Source organism: Oxyura jamaicensis, chromosome 5 (genome assembly GCF_011077185.1).
Source record: "Oxyura jamaicensis isolate SHBP4307 breed ruddy duck chromosome 5, BPBGC_Ojam_1.0, whole genome shotgun sequence".
NCBI lineage: Eukaryota > Metazoa > Chordata > Aves > Anseriformes > Anatidae > Oxyura > Oxyura jamaicensis.
The window spans coordinates 11,449,712-11,465,588 of NC_048897.1; the positions used below are offsets into that span (position 1 = coordinate 11,449,712).

A 15,877-nucleotide genomic window follows, 5' to 3' on the forward strand; every position below is an offset into this window, starting at 1 on the left:
GGACCGGACGAGAGGCCCCGGGTGCCCGCACCAGAAGCGGGGCCAGGGGGCGGCGGGGCCCGGAGCGACCCCGGCTCCGAGGGGCGGCGAGAGGGCTGCCGTCCCCGCTGGGCCGCATCGAGCAGGCCGCGGGAAGCCCCCCTCGTCCGGTCCCGGCCCGCCTGGCCCTGCGCAGGCCCCTCCGCGGCCTGGCCCCGCTTCTGGTGCGGGCACCCGGGGCCTCTCGTCCGGTCCGGCCTGGCCTGGCCCGGCTCGGCTCCCCCTTCGGCTGCTCGTTCCCTTCCGCCCGGGGCCCCTCAGGGGCGGCGGGGGGAATAGCAGGTGCCCCAGCCGAACTTAGCCTGCTTCTCGCCGCCTCGCTGGGTTTTCTTCTCTCTGTCGCCTGCCCCCTTTCTTCGCTCCTTCCTCTCCCCCGCGTTCGAAGTTAATAATTTAATCGCGGTAAGGAGACGTACTACAGCCACGGCGCGGGCTGCTCGTACGGCCTGAAGTTAGTTGTGTCGGTCCTGGAACAGGAAGCGTGGCCTGTGAACAGCTCACGGGGTCGTGGGTATTGTTCAAGGCACAGAAAGTGCACCTAATAACGTTAATTTCCTCTCACAGTTTGCGATCTGCCGGGACTGCAGCGATAACAAAGTAAACGTAGTGGCAGGCAGGCATCGGGGGATCTGTAGTGTCTTTCTGCTTACATTGCACGAAATCCTGTTTGTCATATTTCTGTTTTCTCACATCTTGGGGTTCTAATGTATGATGAAACAGTACTGCTAATTCAATGCACATTTTCCATGTCATACCAATTTGTGATTCACTTTTGTAAATTCTCATGTGCCCTTGATGGAGTTACTTTTTAACTATTAACTCATTAGCAGCAAATAAACAAGGCAGCAGACTTTGTCCGGATCGAGATCCTTCCCCCTTGTTCTCCCCTATCTCCCAAATTTGTGAGGATCCTATCCAGTACTTTGTATTGAAATTTAACCAGTATTTAACCAGTGAGTTTGGTAAACTAATTTTCTGTCTCTTTCTTTATAAGTTGTATTAATGCTTTTTTTTTTTTTTTTTCTCTTGTGTATTTAATTTGGATAGGTTGATTTGTAACCTTTGTTCTACTTTTTATACGAAAGTGGCCATGTTTACTGTGTTCATAGGCATGGGAGGTGACCATGACTATTTGTTAGTGAAACATGAAGTAAAAAGTAACCAAGTAGATCAAAAATGTCTCCGAGCATTTTAAGGGACATTTTTGGTCTTTAGCTTGCATGTACAGCTGTGGCATTGGGCCAACAAGTAATGTTGTTTCCCTTATATGTACATGAATTATTTGAATTATTCACTGCATTTTTAAAAAAGTCACAGATTACACAATATTTTTCTTAAAATCTTTTAAAAATAGAAGTGATCCTGAAATTGCCCTTTTTTTTTATTTTTTGACTTAAAAAGCTTCTTGTGTTGTTATGCGGTTTAGAAGGATTAAAGGATTCATAAAAGTTTCGCAAAGATTCTTCGTCTGTAGTTGTGCATCTAATTTTTTTTTTGTGTTGTGGATTATTTATTTTAAATGTGACTTTTGACGTCCTTCTATGTATACTTGAGTGAACAAATAATTCATCTTTCAGAAAGTTGAGCACATTTTATTATAAAGTAATATTAAGAGGAAGGGGATAGGCATGTCAACACTACTTGTCTTTATATTAGCTCTGAGAACATACAGAAGGGTTAAGCACAGTTCTTCTACTTATATTTTTAATTTTGAGTTATCCTATAAATGAAGTAGGATTCAAGTCTTGCTTAATTGTCAATTGGAACTTGAGATTTATTTCTGATAAAGTAGAACAAACTTATTGCTGATTACTCATGTATAAAGCTTGAAAAAAATAATTGCTGGTCAAATACGTGGAAATTTTCTTAACGTCAGCCTGAAAATATGCTATACATTTTAGAGGGGAGCAAATCTAAGACTGAATATTTTATTTTTTTTACAGGTGAAGACTGTGAAAGCCTGGGGCTGGCTGATGAGAGACCTTAATTGTACTCGAGTTTGTCTGGCTTGAACAATTAAAGGATATTTTTGGTACTTTTAAATTTAAGCAGAGGCGGCTTTTTTCCTTTTTTTAAAAAAACAAAACAAAACAAAAAACACCATGGCAGATGTGGACCCAGACACGTTGCTGGAATGGCTGCAGATGGGGCAGGGAGATGAAAGGGATATGCAGCTAATAGCACTGGAACAGCTATGCATGCTACTTCTGATGTCAGACAATGTGGATCGCTGTTTTGAGACGTAAGTAGTTTTGTCTTTCTGTATGGAATGTTATTTTCCTCTCTCGGTAGCTGTATATAGAACTAAGCATTCATAATATTCAATATTCATAAAAATTTAATGTTCTTAAAATGAGAAGCTTTCAGGTTCGAAAATGTTTTTGTGGACCAAACTTGAGTATGTATCACTGACGTGCTAATGTGGTGTGAAGTACTGCTTTCTAGTTAAAAATGTAGTGTCATGGGAGTCATTTGCTGTGCCTTTTCTGATGCATGATTTGGCTGTTTAATTTAAAGAAATGTATTCAGAATTGCGATCTGGAAGGTGTTTTTCTGTTTGTTTTTTCTTTCTGGTAGAGAACAAGCTTGCTTTTTTTTTTTTTTTTTTTTTTTTTTTTAATGTTAAGGCAATAATGATTGGTTATACAAATTTAAGCATCCATACTCTGGCAACACTTTTCTTCAAGATACAGTAGTTTCCTGAGCTCTGCAAATCTGAAAATGTCACAGAGATCTTGCACTCTTTATAAAAGTAGCTTTCCCATTCTTTGAAGAATGTTGCTGTTTGTGCTACCCTCTTTTTCAGCTCACTTGCACACCTCCTGTCCGTCTTTGCTCTCAATTGTATTTCTCACAGCAGAAAACGCTGATGTAACCACTTCTGTTACTTAATGGTGTTGCTGTGCATTTGTTACACTACTTCCTGTGAGGCCCAGGAGTAGTAGGGAAGGGAGGTAGCAACACTGTAAACAGTCAAGGTTTTAAAACTTACTAGCAGCTAAGGGAGGTGTTTTTATTATTATTTTTAATGCTTACTATTCTCTTCCTTTATCTGCTCCTCAATCTGATATCTCTTAAAGTGTGATTTCCCCCCCCCCCCCCCTCCCCATTTAATATTTGGATCCTCTTACATCTCTCTCCCATCTTTTCTCTGTTAGTCTCGCTTTCCTTTCTTTTGCATCATTGATACGGCTAGTGCCTTTTTGATCTATCCTGCTTCATAGGAGTGTGGGTTTAGGAGCATTTAGGAAGGTAACTGTTGGAGTGTTTAGCCCTGAAAAAGACAACACTTTACAGGCTTCTCTCTTAAAAGTCATTCATCGTTCATGACTGCCTTTACTTCAAGAAGTGTAAGATTAATACATCTCTAAAGCTAGGATTTCTAACGGTTTCCTAACAGCGATCAAAGTTTTGTACACTGCTTTAGAATATGAAATTGGCTGACCTTGGCCTTGAAGAGCTTACAAGTAAAATTTTGGAATTGAAAGAGACAAAAGGTCTCTAGCATTTGACTTCTCTATCTGTCCCTTGTAGCACTGATACTGATGAAGCACTCTGTTTCCAGCCTTGGAAAAGCTGATTTAGTGACATATTAATTTGCCTCTTTAAAAAAGAGTCTGGTAGTTAAGAATGACTTTTTCTGATCAACTGAACTTTCTACTTGAGCGTGTTTAATGGTGAACAGAAGTGGAAGTTTGGGAACAAGCATTTGTAAGGATATATTTTGTGTATTTGGAAATCAGGAACAAAATGTCAACTACTAAAATATAAAACAGTTGTGGGGTTTGTGCATTGTATTTGGAACAGGATTTAATCTCAAAATAAATGAATTCAATAGTCCAAGTGCTTTTTTCAAAGTATATGTAATTAATGCTCCATTATTGCAGTGTTGTGGTTTTAAAATTAGTTTTGATGTCTGAAAAAAGAAACATTTAAAATGCTATTTGGCATTTTTAGTTTTGAGTCTTAGTATAATTTAATTTTACCGGCCATCTAAGTTGTTGATCTTTTTTGCTGTTGTAAGCTTCCCTCGAACAAAAAAAGGAAGAGAATAAGATGTAAATTGGGAAAAAGTTAGCGAGGTTCCGTGCCTGTTTGTGTCATTTTTATAGTAAAGTTCAAACTGCTGCTTTTAATTGGCACTGTTAAGACTCTGAGTATATGGTTCCATGGTATTTGGTGAGCTAACACAGTAGTTCATCACCTCCAAAGGAAGAGCTACGGCTTTCCATTTACCATCGCTCACCATTTTAATTCCTCCCAGCAACATACTTGCTTCTTGCCAGCATCAGGGCTTACTGGACTCCTCTAATTTGCTGAAAGAGCAAAGCTACTCTTTAAATGTACCAAAAAAAGTGGCTAGCTTTCTGCTGTTCCAGCGCATTAAAGCAGAGTGTGGAGGTGACTGAGCACTGGAGGTGGAACGGGAAATAAGGGAGAAGCGGAGCAAGCTATATGCTTTTCAGTGGAGAACTTTTAAGTGAATTATATCACAGCCTACATTTCTAGGTGACTTTGTTCTGAATCTCTTTGTAAGAAATAAAAACACTTTTCAAGACATGATCTAGATCTTTTCCAAATGAGTTCAAGAAGCCAACGTTGTCATGTGTTGAGAGAGTGTAACTAAAATAAGCCTCGATAATATTGTAAAGTTGCTCTTCAGTAACATTTTTTAAAGGAGTTATGGCTCATCTAAATAAGAGACTTAGTATTTTATAGCAGTGTTGCCAAACACATTTTTTCAGGAACTAATTTTGAAAATGCTTTCACTGGATACAAGATTTATAATGCAGACATGTTTTTCTGGTGATAAGAAAAGCAGCCTTTAAAAAGGCATCACAATGTTTTTTTTTTGTTCTGTGAAGCAGAGAGCATTCCCAAAGTTTTGTATGCTATGCAGATGTTATTTTAAGATCTTTGAACTGTTTAATGCTATTAATGATGTTGACTAAGAAAGCTTTAATAAAACCATTCATCCGTGGAATTCACCAGCTCAAAGATGGAAGGTGGAATTTTGAAATAGTTAATTTGTTGGAGAATAAAGTCATGTTTCTTCAGGGGTCAATGAGAGTGACTTAATAATTATTAGTCCTCTTTTACTTAAGAAATGCTTTGCTCTTATGACATGAGCAAAGAAAAAGTCTCAAAGAAAAAGAAAACAGTCTCACCAAGGTACAATCACAAACTTAAATAAAATACAAAGAAGAGAAAAGATGGATTTGCAGTCTAATACTGCATTATGGCAGTGAAGTAATGGGTTTACTTTGCAAGCGTTGTCAATGAAATGGGATATTCTAAAACGAGATTTCTCTGTACAAAAGTAATGGATATTGAATGTCTTTTCTGACCAAGTCAGAAAAAAGGAAGTAGCACTAGATGTGTGATGCTGTGTTTTGTTCAGTGTGCTAGCACTATCACAACAGATTGGAGGGTGTGCAGCCAGTAACAGATAATGGTGCCAAATAATTGACGTTTCTTTACTTTTCCCCACATTTACAAATTACATCTGATTAACTTATTTTTAGTGTTACTCATATGTTAGCATTAAAAAAATCAGTGGCATATTCGTCTTCTGGTGATAATGAGTCACAGACACTGTTAGTCACTTAGCATGAAGAATGGCTAACATTTTAACAGCAGCACCAGCCAGGAGTGTGAACTGCAGAAACTTGATGAGTGAATAGAAACAGTTCTGCTAAGTAAGTGAGGGTGGTAAAAGTAAGTGAGGTAAAAGTATTTAGCAAGAAAGATGTTATTTTAATTATTTTATTTAATTTTGATGAAAACTTGTAAAACAAGGCAGTAATATAGCAAACAGTGAAACCTGAGTAAAACCTTTTCTACACTGTGAACAGATCAAATTTCCCTTTTGGTACTGCCCTAAGACATCTCTGTATATTTAGCATTAACAGATTTGGGCAACAATGAAGTTTCGAGAGTTGTCAGCTTATTTTACAGACATAAACAAAAATTATACAAAGGATCAAAACTGAGGGTTCTAACGTGTAAAGTAGAAATCCTTTCAGTTTAATTTTTAAGGTGAAATATATTTATTTTAACTTAGCTTACGTTAAACTTCGTTCTTTACTGAGGTATATATTCACTAGAGAAAAGGTGTCTCTCAACCATGTATTTGCTAACATGTCATAAGTGTAAGGTGAAGTTCTAATGAACCAGATGATTTTGATACGAGCTAGTGAGACTGTGGTAAAACAACATGGGGAAGTTCATCTTTACCTCAGCCTCATCACCTAAAACTACAGGCTCCTTTGTGTATTATGATTTCACTTTAGGTTGCCTGAAACATACCCCCCCCCCCCCCCAAAAAAAAAAAAAAAAAAAAATTGTTGGTATTTCATAGTGAAGAGAGCATTCCAAAATGGGAGATGAGCTCAGAATTCTTTGTGCTAGTTTTGTTTAGTAAGCAGATGCATAGCTCCAGTAAATCAAAACTGCATGCAGACAGAAAAGCAATTTCCTTGTAGAGACAGGAATAGGAGTCTGAAGTGCTGGTTTTCAGGCCTATTTTAACTTGTTTGTGTTGGCTTTACAAGCATTTTTGCAATTCAGACAGCAGTGACGTGCCCTTTAACAGATTTAGCAGTCATGATAAAAGTAACAGGCTGAGAGGGCAGCTCATACTGATCAGCCACATTAAGGTGGATTGAAAAGTCACTCATGGTGTGTGTCTCCTACTGGTTTGCTTGATTTTTTGTTTGTTTGTTTTCAGTCAGCCCATTCTAATGTGTGTGTTTTGTTTTTTCTTCCTCTCCTGGAGTGCAACCATCAGTAAATCGAGACAAGCATTGCTGTCAGCTATAGACCATCAGTTTTCATTGTTTAAACCTTGTGAAGCATATATTCTTAGTGAATTAATATTTTGGGCTGATGCAGCTATATCTTGCAATAAATGAATTTTTGTGAGCTTCACAATGGCAAGAATCGTGTGATTCCTGGTAACTTTTTGCCTTCTAAAGAGGATGTGGCAGCAGCGAAATGCCGGTGCTGGAGTTATCCGCTCTGTCGGTTGACTTGAGTGTGGTGGGATCTTCAGCACCCCGTGGATTGCCATCCTGAGATGGAAAGCACAGGCACAGCAGGGGACGTGCAGTATTTCGTAGGGAGCTATCGTGTTACAGTGTAATGTTCAGAATTATTCCTGATTTTTTAAGTCTGTCTGGGCCTTGTTGTTGGTTGGTTTGGGCTTTTCTCATGTCTTTTTGTGATGGTAAAGGGTTTTAATGCCCAAACCTCTTTCTGTTGTTGTTGTTGTTTTTGTTTGTTTGTTTGTTTTTTATAAAATGGGAATTACGGCCTCATAGTCACGGGTATTATAGAGATTAATTGGCCTTGTCTAGTCATTTTGAGAATCTTAACGGTTACAGATGCCAGAAGGGAAGATTAGGTCATCCAAATAGACATCCTCTGTAGTGTCCTGGGCCCCTGTATTTTACCTGGTTGTTCCTGAATAGAACATGTTGTTTGACAGAGGCATACCATGTACATAACACTCTCAGAAAGACATCCTACTTCATTTTAAATGCATCGGGTCAAAGAGCTTGCCCCCCTGTTTCAGTATCTCATCTACTGGCCACTTGCCTTTGTTGCTGAAATTTGCTTGTCCTTTTCCATGTGAATTGGCCAGGCTTCTGCGGTCTGTGATGGGTAGCTGGTGCTCCTCTTTGTCTTGGGTTACAAGTTGGAACCATTGCTACGGGGAATGTACCAGTACACACAAGGATCTAGTCAGCTCTTGATCTTACTCTCCCTCTTGAGTTCTTCAATTTCCAAAACTTTTTAGAAACTTTTCCAGTCTTGGCTTCTTTCATGCTGTTTACAGTAGTACATGTTTCTTACTGTTAGCAGTTACCCAAAATTTAGTTAGATGTTTCCAAGGCGTTGTACAGGAAGTCTGGTCTTGGTTACTTATCTTCAGAGTTGCCTTCAGGATATGGTTGCTCACTTTTTAGGTATGGCTTGATGTGTTACCCAGACTAAGGTCACAAACATGGCATTTGGATGTGTCATAAACACATTTTGTTTAAATGAGCCTGTGCCCCTGAGTAGTCCTGACAATATTGTATAACTCATCACAGTGTCTTTGCTGTTATTTATCAGTCGGCCAGTTTTTCTGTTTTTCCCCCTTAAAGTATCATTACTGTCATATTTCAGTGTATCATCTTTTTGTTCTGCTTTTTTGTGTGTGAGGTAAAAATTTAAGTGATCTGTTCTTGCAGCCAATTTATAAATAACTATAAAAATATAAATAAATTTAAAAAATTATTAACTTACTTTCTTAAAAGTTTCCATGTTCTAATAGATTGGATGAGACCCATAACATAGCTGTTACGGGAATTTGAAATAGATGACATCCTTTCTTGGATGACTGTACTAGTAAATTATTTTTAATATTGGCCTCTTCTAAAGAGGGTACTTATGAGGCATAGCCCACGTGGGTTTTCAGAAGATTGGTAATGGGGAAATGGCAGATTTCTTGTGTAAGACTGACTATATGCAAATATCACCTGGATCCGGTACTCAGGGACTAAAATCTTCCTGTGAGCTGGTAACTTCCACAAGTCTACTTGGAGAGCACCTTGGAAAGGTTTCTAATGTATGCAACACAAAATCACCCCAGTTAGTTCTGACTGGCTATTTCAGTTCTGTGTGGCACTGTGAAGTTTATTACTTTTTGTTTGATTTCAATTAAAATTGTTTATATTAATGGCGTTATTGCAGGATTAGCATGCTTTGCTGTTGAGTTTTGTGTGAATACAGCATCTGTTTAAAAACTGTAGTAAAATGAGGAAGGTTTTTTTTTTTTTTTTTTTTTTTTTTTTTTTTTTGGGTGGGGATGCACGCTTTAAAATTGAGTGCAGTTTTAGTTTAAGTCAGTTCTCTTTTTGAGTACCTGGAAATCCATCAGAAGTCAGCAGGGAGATGTCCATATTTAGGCACATTCAGAAAATCATACTTTATGCTTTAATTGCTCATTTCATTTTGGAAATGTTTACAAATGAAATGTATACTTGAGCTGTTATCTGTTTGTGCAGTTGAGATTGCTCCCAGTGAAAACCATGCAGAAGTATCTGTAATTTCAAATTCTTCAATTTATTCAGCCAGGGTGGACCACGTTTCAGCAAAATGTTTACAGAATGGGTTACTACCGTGAGGCATGGCATGTCTGTTATGAGATACGGAAAAATGCAAAATATAACCCAACACATTCTAGAGCAATGCTATTCCTTGAGAATTTACCTTGTGGAAGCTGTCTTATAGCTTTTTTTTTTCACCTTATTCAGTTGATATTTATTGAATGTGTAGTAGGATATTTAAACGTGTTCCCCATAACTGCGAACTCTCAGAACAGGGTACAGCTGTGTGTCATACCAGTGCTGAAGTGTGCACAGAGGTGAGGGGTGGTGGTGGTTGTCTTTTTCTGTAACGGTACACTGCAAGGTACTCTAGGTACTTATTATTGTGAGAGAGAGCATCTTCTGCTGCTTGTACAACTCCTCCAAGAGCTACTTCTTACTGTGACTGACAGCATGTTGTCTCTTTGAAAGAAAGCTAGCATCACCTCAGCCTTGCTGATTTGTGTGTTTGCTTATTTAATGGGATTGTTCCACTGTTCTTTACTGAAGAAAGTCAGAAGGTTAGAAACGCAATGTCCAGTTGTTGCTCTCCCTACATTAATATTTCTCTTTGATTTTTTTTTCCTGTTCTTGTGTTCACTCCCCTTCTATATGGGAGAACCTGGAGGCCAAAACAATACAGAGTTTGTGGGGATACCTGTGTGTTTGCCAACACCTGCACAAAACTAGCAGAAAGCATTCAAGAATACGGGGGCTAGAGAGAGGCTGCAGCTGAGCTGTTCTTTATTTAGCTATAAAAGGAAGTTTGAAAGTATTTCTAAATGTCAGATTTGAATTCTAAATTATTTTAATTTATATTAATACGGGGTTTCTGCTGGAATAGATACTGGGTGGATCTGTTAACTATAGCTTTATTGGCCTGATTGCGGTTAAGAGTAGAGAAAACATATTTTATAATTGTAAATTCTAATTATAGCTTGGTGTCTCTGAAGTCTGAAATGTGGAAGTTTTCTGGGATGTAATACTTCTGTGACAGCACTATAAGAAAACAATGTCAAATATGGCTCGGAAATGGGCCCAGAATACGTGCTGGCAATGAAGGTGTGCAGGCAGTTCTCTTACGGGTGATCTTGATTACTCTGCTGTGGGTTTTGGTTGATATGTGGAAACAAAACCAAGTTTCAGTAAAAGAAACAGTGGGGGAAAGCCAGAGATCTGAGATTTCCGCCCATAGGAAGAGCCGCAGAAAGGAAAAGAGTCATTAAACAAAAATAGGTCAGAATTACCACTGCTTGAAGAACAAATCAATGTGCAAGATGTATGTTCTTTGCAACTAAGTTGAGCGACACGTTGTGAAACAACTGGTATATTTAACTGGTGTATTTTTTTAAAAGAAAGTTACTAATGAGGTTTACATTCAGCGTTTTCATTTATCAAACATTATTTGCAGCAAAGGATTATTAAATCAGTGTAGCCATCTATAATACCTTATTTTCGCACTTGTAGCTGTTCTCAGCAGATGGTATGCAGGGAGCACTGGCAGGCAGCTGAGGTTGGTTTTGTGCCACAAGTCACAAGGCTGGGCCCCGCTGCCTGCAGCCAAAGGTTCTGCCACATGAGTGCTGGGAGGAGGGGAGTTAACCATTTGGGGGCATGAAGTGGCTTGTTTTTTTCCTTATTTTTTTCTTTTTTGGTAGCTTAAAGACTACTGCTGAGTTTAAACAATGTTATTGCTGTTTTAGGCAAGGCTTTTGAGTACATGTAAAACACGAGAAGTAATTACAGAGATGAGTTTATGGTGCCTATTTTTACTTCTGTGGTATCCTTATACACAGGCATGCTGCAAAATCAGCTGAGTCACTTCATTCGCGTTGAAGGGCTTAGCGCCGGCAGGAGCCTACTGCTCTGGTGGTGTAAGAAGTCTGCATCCCTGGAGATGCTCCTGTTCCTGAAAGAGGACACAGATTCAAAAATACATGTGTCGACATATGGGGTTATGCTGCGGCAAAATAATTACATAGATAAATTTCCCTAGCCTTGTGAAGTTTAGAAAATGTTTTAGATCAATTGCATTTGCTGCAGAGGAAGAATATGTATTAAAGAATTTGTATATTTTGGTCTTCAAGCTCATTTTGGCACTGCAAGTGTGAAATTTCTTTATATATACTAAATTACATAGAATCAGCACTTTGAGGTACAGTTTTGGTCTCTTCATGATGTACAGGGAACAGAGAATGCTCTAATACTGTAATCTTAATGGAATAGGATATAAAGGGTAAATATTGATACTGAACAGTACTTTTTAATTTTTATTGTTTTATTAAAGAGTAAACCTGTTTTCCTGTAAAGTTATTTGAAACATGGTGGGTGGGAGACTTGCAAGATAGTAGCAGAAGCTCTTATCCTGGGAGCAGAGGAATAAAGTTGGGTGGACAACCGGAAAGGAGAAACCTGGGTACCTGGTAAGAGCTGTAGCAGTGGTCACAGAGTAACCTCATTACGTACTGACTGACCCTTGTTTCTAATCACTTCTAAGGAGAGAAGTCTGTGAAGGGATTTCAAGAAGCATCCAGTGTGGCACTCCTGGAAATGAAAACTTAAGATTCTAAATGAAGATTTTTCTTCAGTTTTCATATTTGTTTAGAAGAAGTGCATAGATATCTGAACTTTAAAGCTACCTATTGGCTTATATAAGGCATAATTTTCTAGTTTGAAAGAATAAAAACTATTACAAAATAGATTTTTTCTATTTTGAAACAAACTCACTGCTATGGTTTTGATTGTTCCATTGCAAATAGGCCCTTGGGAACAGAGTGGTTTTCTTCAACTTTGAGGATTCAGCAACAATTTGTTTTTCTTTCTTCTCATATTTTTTTTCTGAAATATCTTCTGCTAGTTATTATACAGCTTAGATAGAAGTAACATGGTGAAAACAGTTTTGATATTGAAATGATATAGAAATGATGCACTCATTTATTTTATTTTATTTTTTTCCCTCACTAGGAGTTTAGGCCTTCAAAGATTAAAGGTTTATTTGTATTACTTTCTCTTAGATATCGAAAGCATCGTTCCTTCAGTAGATGGAACAGTAGTAAAAGTTGGATGCTGATTACTGTCCTGTCCTATCTGTTCATTTGCCCTCAGCCTCTCCTGTTGAGCATTTGAGCAGCCCTGTTATTTTTCCTGTGCTTTCTGAAGGCGAATCCAATGTGTGGCCACTGTGGCACAAACACTACTGGATGCTTTGCTCCACTACCTGTCAAAGGACACTTGAGTTCTGAGCATAGCCTTGGTCAGAACAGCACTAGGGTCTAGGTTGTTGATGGTCCTAACCTTTGGAGCAGCCATTTGGTACGGTGTTACATCCCTTTCATCTACAGCAGCCTGCCTAAGGAGGCCAGTAGGGATTTGTCCAGGACTTTAGGCCTGACGTACATCATGGCTTGTCTGACTCACTGTTTAGTTCCTACGAATGTTAAGTGTATTTATGTACCTGGTGCTTCATTTTAATTATTTAAAACAAAGAAAAATGGCTGTTTGTTAGAAAATCCTGTCAGGAGCTGGTTGCTAGAAACGTTTCCAGGTGTGCAGTGGATTTCTCCTCCCTGTGCTGCCTCTGCTTACACTTTAGTAGCAAGGTGTCTTTACTCAAGAGTGGATCAAGTGAAAACTGAAGGTCCCTGAGACCAACAGACCATCTGCTAGGGAAGGACAGGACTTGCCCTTCCTTCCAGGAGCCCAGTGTCAGCGCATAGAACCTCCCCGTGGCGCAGTGTGGAGGCGCACACTCGTGGGCCCCTGGTACGGACAGGACAGTGTTGCATCCCATCGAGTGCTTCCAGTCCTTCCTCTGGCACCATCATGCAGGCACATTCTTGTCCCTTAGACACGCAGGGGAGATATTCGTAGTTGCAACCAGGAGGAACGCACGTAGTAGCTTAGTGCAGATTTGGGGATTAGAGGGTGAGGACTGTAAAACTGACCTGTGTACTTCTGTTGGTAACATGGTTCTCCACACCAAACCTACAGCAGATTGACCAAACTTCTTCAAAATGTGACAGCTGTGTAATTTTAAACTGTTATTGGTCTGCCCGCCTGTTGGAGAAGTCAAACAGCACTGGGAATGCATTGGTACGCCCTTCTGTGCTGTTAGGGACCAAAACCACCTAGGTGCTGGGTGCGTGCTACAACCAGTACTTCCAGGTCCCTGGCCAGCAGGAACTGGAGTGGCTGCGAAGGCTGGAGCAGACTTGAGCAGGCAAAAAGAGTCTGGACTTAGCCGCATGGGGTGTGCCTGGGTAAGTAGCCATTCCTGTCTAGTGGGGCACTTGCACGTGGCTTTCCCCATGAAACAAACACAGCAACGCTACTACTACAGAACATTGAAGTTTGGTTGGTGTCCCCCCCTGTAAGAGGATGTTTCACAGGTGTGTTAATCCCTGTTTAAAACTCCATAGCAGTCAGCCTTGTTTGTCTAGTTGAGTAATAAATTTACTCGCCTTTTATTGAGCAGCTGCTCTTGATGCTACCTGATCTTCCAAGCCTGGGCGCAATACTTTTGCAACAGGTGTATCTTCATTTCAGAACCAAGCTCAAAGCAGGCTGAGTTCTTTTGCAATCCTCCATGAGAGGAGTAGCACCTGGCTGTGGGTTGTGCGTCTTGGTGGGAGTGTTAGTGCTCGCAGTAGAGCCAAGCAGGGTGGTTTCCTGCCTGCTCATTCTGTGTGCTTGTACAGAATTATGATTTAGGTAGCAACTGTGGGCTGAATGACAGCAGCACAACTCTTTTGGAATCTCTTGGAGAAGCTGGAATGAAGACAAGCCTTCCTTGTAGCCTCTCTATGGAAATAGCAGAAATGCTGCTGGTGACAATAAACTGGTAGTAACGCTTGAAGATGTGATTAAATGGAATAAGGAAATCCAATGCCAAGATGTGACGTGCTGGTCAGTAAATCACAGTTCTCAAAACTGCTGAGATACTGAAATAAGACTGAATAATGTGGGATGATTGGCTTGCATTCTCTTATCTCTATCTGTCCTATTGTACAGGTAGGTTTTAGTTTTACAAGCATGGAGTCTGTTTGCACTGTGCTTAGTGCAATAAGATCCTGATCTGGGACAAGAAGGCTCAGATGCTGTAACACAGCAAATATTAGTGGCTTGTGTGTCACAGGCAACAGATTAGGAGAAGACTGGACGTGAGGAGAGAAGTTCAGAGCTTCTGAATTTGAATGGGTGAGGCTCAGTTGATCTAAAGTGTCTGAAGATCACAAGACTTTAATAAGTGTAGGGGGAAGAAAGCAGCATTCAAAACATGCAGAGTATGAGTGCATGTGTATGCATTCCTGCCAGCTTGCTTGTGTGATGGTGGTAACAAAAGACAGTCAACTAATTACATCTGTCCACAGCAAGCTCCTCCTACTCAGTTGTTTGGCTTAGTTCAACATAGAAACTTCCCTTCTTATTCATCGCATTCTGCACAGTCAGAATATTGTTTAAATCCTAGGAAATAGCTCACGTACTAATGGACCTTTTGTCTTGTCTCAAACCCTTAATACCCCCCCAGAGTGAAAGACTATTTGACGAGGCTTGGGCAAGGCTTCTTGAAGACATATCTCAAAAATGAACACCTCACCTGATGATTATGTTTTCACAGAATTATAAAAAGCCTGTAGCTGATCAGAGGAGCTGTTGTAAGCAAGTAGTGAAGAACGTTGTGCACTCTGCTTGATAATAAATGTATTTTGTTCTATTGATAACCTGTATTGTTACAGGTTATAAATTTTAGAGAAGTGTTGCATAGAACAAAGTGTAGCAATGTATTGGCTTGAAACAATGTTAGAGAGCAGTGGACAGCTGGCACAGAGCTCCTATCTGGACAAATTCAATATTGACATATTGTGGACTGCTTGTCCTTAGTATCTGAGAATATGGCTGATGACTTGAATTTATTTTCTAAGTCCTTGTTATTGTTGCCATCACCTTTTGGGCTTGAAAACATACACTTGATCGCTTGCCAGCTATGACCTCGTTTAAAAAAACAAACAAACAAACAAAAAAAAAAACAGTAGCTGTATGTAACAGATTCTTAAGGCAGTGTTTATAACAGCAATAAAACTACTCACAGCAGTCTCTTTGGCAGAGACTCGTGGCTGATAAAGCCTGATTCTGTTACGCCTTCCTCTGAAATATTTCGGACTGCTGCATGCATTTTATTGCCTTGTGTGACTTTAGGGATAGCTTCATTTGTCTTACTGTACTGTGTGGGACGTGACCCAAATTGTTTAAGTTGAGAGAAGAGAACGGGAAAGATGATGACAACTCTACATTTTCTGTGCCAAAGGAGTGAGAAGAGATGTGCATTTGTCCTGCAGGCTGAGACAAAACTTCTGGTTTCATTTTTGCCGCGTTCAGATAATGTCTGAGTAAAATGAAGTTTGTGCTAAACTTGTAAGCTTGTATGAGCTGTAATAAGGACAAAGCTTTCTTTTCTCTTTATATGCATCCTCTACACGACTGATGCTTCTTTATCCTGGTTTTTAGCTTTCTGAGAACAGATGTTTCTGTTGCACACAGATGATAGGATTTGGTACTTTAGTTTTCAGTTTTGTCCAGGGCGTTCAGTTAGAATGCTGGGCTCTTTGCTGTTAGGAACCCGATATTTAAAATTACTTAATGAGGTCTGCATTGGAATGAATTAATTAAAAAAAAAAAAAAAAAGGAAAGAAAAAAGAAAAATGATT

The 15,877-nt window shown here is 39.5% G+C and overlaps 1 protein-coding gene across 12 annotated transcripts in view; it reads left to right on the forward strand.

Moving 5' to 3' along the window:
- HECTD1 (HECT domain E3 ubiquitin protein ligase 1) overlaps positions 1 to 15,877 on the forward strand; it is a 68,009-nt gene that overhangs the window by 5,200 nt on the left and 46,932 nt on the right. For all 12 annotated transcript variants that reach the window (XM_035327716.1, XM_035327718.1, XM_035327709.1 and 9 more), the window contains exon 2: positions 1,983 to 2,281. In XM_035327716.1, coding sequence (XP_035183607.1) covers positions 2,142 to 2,281 — 140 coding nt within the window. In that variant the 5' untranslated portion in view covers positions 1,983 to 2,141. The remainder of the gene's footprint in view (positions 1 to 1,982; positions 2,282 to 15,877) is intronic.